A 10,332-nucleotide genomic window follows, 5' to 3' on the forward strand; every position below is an offset into this window, starting at 1 on the left:
TACGAAGGCAGGCTAAACATGGGGAGAGGGAAGGCTTTTGTTGGACACTATACTTACCCCCTGGGAGTAATCTACCCCCAAACATTATTCTCACTTCCCCTTCTTCAGCTTCTCCGACATCCTCCGCTCCACGGATGAATGTAAACCAAGCTACTGTCTATGCTGGGCTTGTTTGTATTACGAGATTCGACTGTTTCAGAAACAGTTAATGCCGCTAGAATGGCTTTCATGAGCTTGCAGGATCCTCTGCCGGTGGGTGTGTACCGATAACAGCGAGGGGGGAGAGGCTTCCCTATCTCTAGCATCTGGTATTGCACCAGGGTGGAATTGAGCTGGCTTCCATTGTAAAATATCTTTGATATTGGAATATTTTGTTTTTCTTTATTTGACCATGCGATTGGGTCTCGGGAAATGTTCTGTCTTAGATTTCCCCAAACACTTCACGCCGCGAAATGTACCTAAAGACTTTATGGATTATATTGCATATCCTACCTTCATACCTCTGATTAATACTTATACCACATGATCTGGCAGCAAGACAGTAGTTGATTATGTCACACTATTGTTCTGTTAACGTATTTCACTAGCGGGATGGCCACACAAGCGGGATAGCCACCCGCCACCGATTTCCGTCTGCGGGCCAATTACTAGAGCCTTTTTCACCAAAACAGCTGTATTTCTATATATAAATTAATTACTAAGTGGTTTAGGATATCTAGCTCTAGTATATCCTCGAATATGATAATTAGAACACTATAGTGGTACTCGTATACGCGGCCTTACTACAGAAAGCACTGGATCTATAGGGATAGTATTCTAAGCTGCCTATATCTTATTTTTATACTGAAATCGCTCTAGGCTCTTCTGGAGAGATACACCTTCTTCTATAGCTAGCTATCTAGTAGATCTCTTCTGCTTTTGGCTTTTCTATTTATTATTAGTATAATACTTGTGTATTTCTTTCTTTATAAGAATAAGCTTATTAAGAGTTAATTTATAATCTTTAATAATCTTGTCTAATTGTACTTCTAGTAAAGGAAAAGAACTTTGAGTATATTCTTTAAGTAGCTTCTTTGCTATAGATATCTGCTTCTCTAACTGCCTAGTAGTATAGGGTGTTTTAGATACAGAATTGGTTGACTGACTATCTGGTAGTATAGAGGTTTTCAGTTAGATATTTAATTTACTTAGTATTCTATCTAGATTGAATAGAACTAGGCCAGTGTCTGTAAAGCTATTCTGAATATTCTCTATTGTAAATACACTTTTGCGAGTCTCTGGAAAAATCTATAGAAAATTAAGCTTGTCAATATAGCTGACTCCTAAATTTATTTTCTGCTTTACTAAATTGCTGCACACACCCTTTAGAGACCGAAAACAGCCTATATCTAAAGACTGTAGCTTGTTGGAAGAATATACAGATATATAAATAGAAATAATATTATTCTCACTGTATATCTGATTAAATTGAGATATAAGATAGCTGCCATAGGCCCATAGCTGTCTATAATTAAAAGGCAGTATTTCCCAGTTATATAACTAGTAGTAGTAGGAATAAAGAGATTTTTAAGCCAACGAAGATCTATCTTATTAGTAGTCTATTTATTAGAACTAACTTCAATTCTACTATCTAATAGAAGTTTTGGATTTTGATACTAGTCCTCCATATAGACCTTTCCTTTAAAGATAATATACAGAGAAAGTACCTAACTAGTAGAATTAATATATTTAATCGAAGTAATCTATTTCCGATTGTCTGGCTGTACAAGACATACTTTTTTATAGTAATCAGCTCTAGTAATTACTCGAGTAGTAGCTACTAGGCCTATAGTAAAACTAGTCTTGTCGAAATTATAGATATCTTCTAATACAATTCTATACTGTATTATAGTAATTTGTACACGGTTAAACTACTCTTTAATAATCTTAGAATCTTTATATTTAGCGTGTCAATAATTATATTGTCGAGAAAAGTAAGATTTTACTTCAGAACAGTATTTAACAAAGTTAATAACTCAGTTTACTCCGACTGACTGAATAGATATAGTACCGTGGTCAGTAAGAAGAATATTAGCTATTTCTTAAATTCTTATATATCTAATAGTTTAGGAGATACTCTATATTGATTTAGTAATAGAATTTATTGTACAAGTAATTTCTCTTTATTTTGAGATAACTTATAGTTATTGGTACGTGTTTCGAGATATATTAGTATACTATATAGTCGGATTTATAAAGTTGAGTAAGAGATATTAAAAATATATACTGCTTCGCGAATACTATTGATTTCTTGATTTTTTAAAGCAGATATAGCAAGCAGAATTCTTTCCTTTTACTCAACTAGATTTCTTGAATTTTGACGCGCTTTTGGAGGCATGATTGGTAGTTGAAGTGGGTGAGGTTTTCCACCGTGGTCAAAATGCGTGGGGTGGCTATCCCGCTTGTGTGGCCATCCCGCTAGTGAAATACGTTATCTATCCATCTGTCTATATATGAGGTGCTAAAATTGTTTGTTCGTTGCTCAGTATGTGTTCAGACTCATAGCCCCCACACCTGCCAGGAGGAACAGATATACTTGTCACCGTTGCAATTCACCACCTGGTCTATGATAAAGCCCACGGAATATGACAATGGCCCCACAACCGTTACTTTCTTTGCCATGATGGAGCTGACAACATTTCTCTGTACAACTTTCATTCAGCTAATATCTCCTCAGAAGACCTACATCAATTTACGCTAGTCAGGGACGCGGGAGTCTGCTAATATTATGTATGTACTTTTTAGTTTTCGTGTCAAACAGTATCTTGGAGATGAACCCCACCCACCAGTTGTTCTTGTCCGAAAAGCCGCGTAACTACGTTGATGAACCAAGAAACTGACTTGTACATGCCAAGAGATAAGAGGGGAAAGTGAAATACCGATTTTGACTTCGAAGGATCAGTTCTTCAAGGGACTCGTCTGCGCTTGTGAACCTGCCTGGTCTGGCAAACCCTGTCTATGTTGCATCGAGTATCGGTAACATTCTGCCACAGCTTGCTGTACTTGTTCATACCTGTATACCCCATTGCTTTTAAAAAACATCTACGGACATAGCAAGGAACATAGAGGTCGAACCTGTTCTACTAAATTAAAGTGAACTTTCTTAAGAGATTTATATATCTATTAACCTGTCTTAATCTTGACCAAACAGAAAGTTCCCTATAAACAAACGGATACCTATTCCTGAATGGTTCTCATGGAGTTAGCAATGCCAGAAGACTACATTGGCCCGAGGTCAATGTGGATGTCCATTGGGCTTTGCGTTTGCCAGCTGGCGCTGAATTTTCTCTTTCCGCCAGAAACTGGCTATGTAGCTTGATTACTTTTTGCTCTGACTAGCTCAAGTTCGATTCATAGGGGGTTCAATTGTATTGCTATATGGCTTGGCCTCTGCCATCATGATGCCTATCCCTTCTTCTTTTCCCTACCTATCGAGGGCGTATTGAGAAATGCGTTCTACGGGGCATCATAGGTCTATATAGCTCTGCTTGTGTTAGGCAGCTTCTAAGCTGAGGATGCTGTTACGCGCTATCACGTTCTTCGTCCCTCTTTCCTTCGTAAAGGCCTCCCCCCTTTGCTCTTCTCTAGATGCTTATGGGAGTCATCCTGTATCTTGTTGTGTGGACATTTTTCATGTCTGGAAACCGCCGGGTTACTTGGGAAATTGATACACAGGTTAACGAACCTGGTGCTGATATAATCATTAAGTTTTTCAATTTCTCACAAAGTGACAAGATAACAATTGGGATATTTGACTGTCAACATTAGTTAATCTTTCCCAAGTCTTCATCTAGAATTGACATGGTCCTCATGATGTGTCATACACGCCATTATCCATCTTTCGCACCCCCAAGACCTTCAACAACATATCCATACACTTTCCTAGCCGCAAGTAAAAGAAAAGAAAAGAAAAGAAAAGAAAGGGGCAAAAAAAAGGCAAGAAAGAAAGAAGAAAGAGGAAAAGTTAAAGGAATAATTGATGGAAACAAAGAAACAAACCAGCGATGGACCGCCAAAGTAATATGTGAGCCATGCATTTAAACAAGGGGATCAGTAAAACAGTTATCAAAAATAGAGAGAATAAGAAGGACCCAACATTGCAATGCTCTCACAAGGGTCGCCAAGGCACAGAACGCAACGCTTCCAGGGAAAATATACACCAATGGGCACACTTGTACAAAAGATATCTATTCAAGTGGATAAACAGTCTCTTAAACGACGAACTTTCTCGATGAAGAATAGCCAAGAAAAAAAAATAAAAAGGGGGGGTGGGGTGAAGAGGTTATTTAGAAAGGAATTGTTAGAGTTGACACCGCATTAGGTGTTCTCTTGCACGTTAATCGTATGCCCAAAGACTTGAAACTTTTAAAAATCGAAACAAAGAGATGTCGTGGCGAGGCTTAAGGTAGTACATTATGATAAGCAGGAAACTCGATGTATGCATGTTAAGCAATGCAGTGCGTCCTAAAAATCGAAACATCATCATTGGAAGGTTGGTTGAATATCCGGCTGAATGGAGGGACAGAATGATGCATGTTCTCATCGGGCTCAGGTGCGACCCCCTCTGCTCTGCGAATTACTTCCTTGAGAGCACGGGTTACAACACCGGCTCGGACAACGAGGTCACGAAGGGATTGTGTATCGAAGGGGAGTTTCTTTGATCTCGGTGATTGACGATCCATGAAGGATGAACCGCGAGATGTTCGTTGTTGGTAGATCAAATCTAGCACAGAATTTGCCTTGGCAGGGGGTTCCGTGTGATCAGAATCGGCAGTGGTTTGGTTTGAACTTAATGGTTCTGAGAATGAAGCTCTCGATGACTCTTCACTGGCTCGTTTAAAGGGATCGTTCGTGTTGGCTGATTCTTCCTCAGAATCGTCGAAACTGAAGGTGAGAGAGGACGGGGAGCCCGGGGGGGAATGACTATGTTCTTCGTCATCAAGGGTAGCCAAGTTTACAATGCCCTCTGCTTCTTTCCACAGCTCATTAGATGGTCCACGCACAATGTCCAAGAAACTAGCTTGGTGGCGAAGGCGTCTGAGCTCTTCAACTAGCAGGGTCAGCTCTTGGACTTGTCCAAACTGTCCATGGAGACTGGCTTGACGTTCCATGATAGCCTGGGGAACTATCATGCTGCGCCGGGCAACGTTCTTGCTCGTCCGCATGCTCTCGCTGACTGTACTTTCGTCCGCATCCTCAAAGTCGAAGTCGCTATCCCAGTCTTCACTAACACCCTTGCTGCCCAACCCCCAAGTGCCAAACTTGCCTGATGTTTGTCGAGTCTCGTTGCTAGCTGGATAGTCTCTCGATACCGGGACGCTTTGGCTCCGAAGATGTAAAGTATTTGGTGCTTTGCGGCCCGGAGCTCGACTACCTCGAAGCTCAGGTCCATGTTTTCCGTGGACAGTGCGCGGGCGTCCATCGGTCCCAGAAACTTCGCGGTCATTTTTGGGTTGTTCAGACCAGTCGAAAATATTCATCCTGGGGCACATTTCAAGCATCTCATTGGTAACGCTGCGCGAATTGGACTTAGTTAAATCGAGAGGAATATCTGACCTGCCATGAGCGAACAAGATATCACGGCCAGTATAATTCCTCTCGTAATTATTCAAAGACATTCTCGGATATTTCGACCGTTCGTCCAGCTTGACTATTTCCCCAGGTAACGCAGCTACTAGGCTGTGGGCGTCTTCATCATCTGTTAAATCGGATGGGAATGATATTCTACTCTCCTCGTCATGTAAAAACTTTTCTTGGAGGCCAGGGAGAGAGTCCGGAACGGGTGTTAGCATCAGGTTGGAACGATTGTGACTGTCGTCAAACGGCTGAGAAGAGAAAGTGTAATGCGAGGCGAGTTGCTTGCCATGTAAGGATCCTTCGCCCGCATTGCTGAGGGGTAGATCTCTATCAAAAATGGTCTCCACCCGAGGAGCATGCAGACCTGAATTGCTGCTAGTGGTCATATGTGTGCGGATCGAATCGAAAGCGGTGTCGCTCAAGAAATCGGTCTCGTCCTCCTCACCTGAAGTGAAAATACGAGTATCATCAGAGCCAATAACAGTTGAGGCAGGGTCAGATGCGGCAATTGAATGTCGTTTAGGTCGCTGACGGATTGGGCCCTGCAAGACGGACAAGGCCACACCGTCTGAAGTAAGTGGACGTTGCCCGGTCTCTCGCAGATAACCAATATCGATGCGAGAGGATGAGGCGGCCTTTTTGGAGCCGGAACCCATGAACCCAGGCACTGTAAAGCCATCCGCCCGCGAGACAATTGGGGGCCGGCGGAAGATGTTCGGGTCTGTAATGTTGCGCCTTGCACGCGATCGTGGCGGCAGCAAAATAGCTCCTTCCGATTTTGCAAAAGTAGGAAGAGGGGCTGAGATTGCTCTCATTTTAGGACGGGCAAGTGCAGTACTGAGGGGTTTGTGGACATCGGCATTGTCTGGGGCTGGTATTGCTGACTTGGAGTCATTTGAAACTGATATCGATGGCTGGCGATTATTTTCCTCTAGTGCAAGGGATGTTTCTAACTCTCGTGAAGTATCACTTGGCTTGAACGGATCACGGAACTGCACTGGAGAGGTAGGTGCGGTCTCCAGCGAACTAACCCCTACCGAAATCTCCTTGTTTGTGATTGAATTTGCTAGAAGAAGAGCTGGTATAGTATCCGTAGACGGGAGAATTCGCCGCAGTCCATGCTCTTTTGGCTTGGTTGCGGTTGACAGCCTGCGTGCCACCCTGTCCGGTATCCCATCGTAGGTAGCAGTTAAATAGGGCTGCCAAGCTATATCAACCACAGAGGATTCTCTGTTAGTAGGAAGCAATGGTGTGTTCGTAAGAAGGCTGGGTTCGAAGTTCAAACTATGTGTTGCTTTGTGTCTCAGGTGTTCGGATCGTTGATGGCTTGTGGCTGGTCTACGAAATAATGTTATTGAAGGGGGCGAAGGCGCGTGCGCCAATTGAAAATGAGCGCTTGAAGGTTGTGATGGAGGCCGCTTGACGAGTTTGTTGGGTGCTCGGCGCTGACTGGAGGGGCGCGAATGAGTAGGGCTTGTGGGTCCGTTCGACGTCGGGGAGGTAGGACTTTGGCATGAGCTCCGGTTTCCTGGCTGAAACGACAGCCGTCGCACCCAAGAGGATGACGGTCTTCGCGTATGCAAAGCCGTTGAATCTTCCTCGACCCGCAGTGGAGGGTTTGATAGAGTCTGACCACGACGCCGCAGTATAATCCCTGCAAGGGATGATTTTCTCCTGTGGTTTGGACACTGGGAGTGGTTCCCAGCGTTAGAATCGCCCCCACTCGCATGGAAAGTCTTGAACTGCGAGGTACATTTTCTTTCTGCTGCCGTGGATGGGGTGGAAGGGCCTGCCTGTACGTCGTCGTCTAGCGGCGATCGAGGGTCTGTTGCGCGCGCGCGCTGATCATGCAGAGGGAAGGTCTTTTTTCGGAAGCGCGCCGGCTTGGGTGAATCTCGATCTACGCGACCGAGAGCAAAGCCAGTTGCTGCAATACCAACAGTGCTGATTGCACAAAGCTGGGTGATAATATATTAGCCAAGAACGTTCATAAAACATACAAAGGCCATGAGGGGTTATTGGTGCAACTGCTTCGCAAGAAAGAAAACTGTTCATAAGATGGTAGAGTGTTCAACGGAGAGAAAGAAGAATAAAATATAAAGGAGAGACCTCACAGTTGATACATGCTCCATCCTTAAAGGCGCCGAGAATAGTGTCAAGCACCATGAAGCTCAAAGTGGCAACATCGATATTACATGTAGTTGACGTCCCATCTGCATTATTATGCACGAGGATCCGCTGGCTTAGCACGTCTAGATTGGGAGCATCTCAGAAAAATCGAGGTGGTTTGAAAATTTTAGTCGGACGTTGTAGATAGGATATTATCACCGGGTACGGTTGGAGGCTCTTTTGGATGTCAAGCACAGTAAAGTCGATGTGCCTTTAGAGTGAGGGGAACGGCGCGTGGCTGTTGGGAGAACGGAATGCGAGGAGACCAAGAAAGAATATAGTAAAGGAATGGGGAGTACGAGAACATCAGAGCTGTGGTCAAGTCTCTAGTTAAGCAAAGAAAAAGAAAAAGAAAAAGAAAAAGAAAAAGGAAAAAAAGGGAAAAAAAAATTACTATCCAAAGGCTGCTAGAAAGAGGAAGAAAGTAGATGAGAAACAGCAGCAAAGGAATAATAATAATAATAAAATAAAAACAACAATAACAAGAGGCTAATGATCAACAAAGGCCTGAGGAGTGGGACACAGTCTCTCTCTTTCCCACCCACGGGCGATGTTCTTCTGGTTCTAGTTTAAAGGAATGGAGCACGCTAGGAGAGTGTCCACCCCCAGCACAACACCCACACCACCCGGCAAGGTAAATTTATTCAATATATCACCATAGTGAGAAATATAAATGAAGGGAGAAGAGATATTTTCGCTTTACAAGAATAACGATAGTTAGATGCACTATTCAACTTTATGGCCTTTGGTTCTATGAAGAAGGGGGCAAAAAGAAAAAAAAAGAAAAAAAAGAAAAAAAAGAAAAAAAGTAAAAAAAAGGCACCAGACGGGATATGAATCTCTAAAGCCTGGTGTAGGTATCAAGATGTAATTTTCTTTTCTGTTCTCTTTCTCCCTCATGCCAGAAACAAGAACTTATCAAAGCCTCAAAAGCCAGCTGTCAGTCTGGCAGATTGATTATAGATATGAACACGAATGTCAAGTCAAATCGTAGTATGCTGTAATCATCATATACCAAATAATACTTGTCCGCCTCTCCCCCTTTATGAAAGCTACAGTGACAATCAGCAATGCATAACTATAAAATATCCCCAATGAGCTATATTAATAGCTATAGCGTCAACCCCCCTATTATAATAGTAATACAAGGAAAACAATAATGACTTGTGACTGTCCATCATTAGCTGCAGGAAGAAGGGGGCGGACACCTGAGAAAGCAAACAAAGTTACAAATTCAAATCTTGATGAATAGCAGAGATTTCACTAACTAACTAGATCCTTGAAGCCCTGCTGGAGGGTTTAATTAAGTAAACCAGGGATTTTCAGCTTCTCGCCCTTCCCCTGTTATCGTCATCATCCCTTACGGCTTGACTATTGGTCCAGAACATCTAACCTACCAAAGCTAGCTAGGCGCTTTGATAATTAGTTAACTGACCTGCTAAACTAGACCTGGTATGAGGAGATAAGAATAGATCATTAATATTGTCCTTGTCCACAGTTCATAGTTGGGACTGCGGATATAGCATCTCTGGGTAGAATAAACTCAAACAGAATAATTAAAAAGGGTATATGGCCAAGGCAGTACAGTAACTCTAACACGGTGAGGCCAGTCCCCACTTAGAAGATAGGCGAAGGTTAGTAAGAAGGGTAGGCTCGGAGCTCATTTCCTCCCTGGTTTGCCGAAAAAGCCAGTTCTTAAGATGTCCCTTGATGAGATCGTATCTTAGATCGTAAGGCGGTGATCGAACGCTACGGACTACCTCGGTCGGGACTACTCGTTCAAACTGAGAGCGATCGGTTACCGATGTTTGGCTTCCAGGCAACACTGAAGGGAACTGCTCGTATTAGATCAAGTTTGAAAAAAAATAAAAAATAAACATAAACATAAAATACTAATAATGACCGATAAAGAATAAATAGTTCCCGTTCTTCCCAAATAATGGCGGCAGAAGGCGAAGATGATCTCATACCCACCGGTCTTGTCGCTTTTTCGATTGATATTTGATTATAGCCTTTGCGAAGACCGAGAAATAACACATGTGGAAGAAGCTTCGACTAAAGGTGAACCTACTCCGTATAGGAATAGGAAGGGAGAGGCCATGACGGGGCTCTGTGTCCTTCAAGTGTCAAAATGCCGGGCCAACGGTACGGTGGTAAGCTTATTTGGTAGGACCAGAAGCAGATCGGAAATGATAGATCTATTTTCCAGGAAGAGAACGTGGCCTGCGAGTTTCTTGAATGGTAATAATTCCGACCTGAACTGTCGGTCTACTCCGTGGACGAAGTGGGGCCCCCTAAAAAGTGCAATTAAACAAAATGAAGACAAGTTCATTTCGGCAAAAGGGAAAAAGAGAGAATTGATAAATATATTCATTATGGGATTATGAGCTACCACTATCTTAAGTACGATAATTTACTTACACACTAAACCCCCGTTTTTTTTGTTCTTCTTGTTCTTCTTGTTCTTCTTGTTCTTCTTCTTTTTTCTTTTTTCTTTTTTCTTTTTTCTTTTGTTTTTTGTTTTTTGTTTTTTGTTTTTTTTTTTTT

At 42.6% G+C, this 10,332-nt stretch overlaps 2 protein-coding genes across 2 annotated transcripts; both read right to left on the reverse strand.

Annotated features, from left to right (window-relative positions):
- Positions 1–3,939: 3,939 nt before the first annotated feature.
- On the reverse strand, positions 3,940–8,155 carry BDV27DRAFT_137738 (uncharacterized protein). The gene is made up of 2 exons (XM_032069061.1): positions 7,731–8,155; positions 3,940–7,574 (listed from the first exon to the last, which is right to left on the reverse strand). The coding sequence occupies exons 1-2, from the start codon at positions 7,746–7,748 to the stop codon at positions 4,485–4,487; spliced, it is 3,108 nt and encodes a 1,035-aa protein (XP_031921515.1). The 5' UTR covers positions 7,749–8,155; the 3' UTR covers positions 3,940–4,484.
- A 1,117-nt stretch (positions 8,156–9,272) lies between these two features.
- Positions 9,273–10,098, reverse strand: BDV27DRAFT_137739 (uncharacterized protein). Its single transcript, XM_032069062.1, has one exon. The coding sequence runs from the start codon at positions 9,751–9,753 to the stop codon at positions 9,565–9,567; it is 189 nt and encodes a 62-aa protein (XP_031921516.1). The 5' UTR covers positions 9,754–10,098; the 3' UTR covers positions 9,273–9,564.
- Positions 10,099–10,332: the final 234 nt, after the last annotated feature.

The sequence above is a fragment of the Aspergillus caelatus genome, assembly GCF_009193585.1.
Source record: "Aspergillus caelatus strain CBS 763.97 unplaced genomic scaffold BDV27scaffold_334, whole genome shotgun sequence".
NCBI lineage: Eukaryota > Fungi > Ascomycota > Eurotiomycetes > Eurotiales > Aspergillaceae > Aspergillus > Aspergillus caelatus.

Excerpts from the sequence above, each read along its gene's own strand:
- BDV27DRAFT_137739 (XM_032069062.1), bottom strand. The coding sequence starts at position 9,753 with ATGAGATCATCTTCGCCTTCTGCCGCCATTATTTGGGAAGAACGGGAA.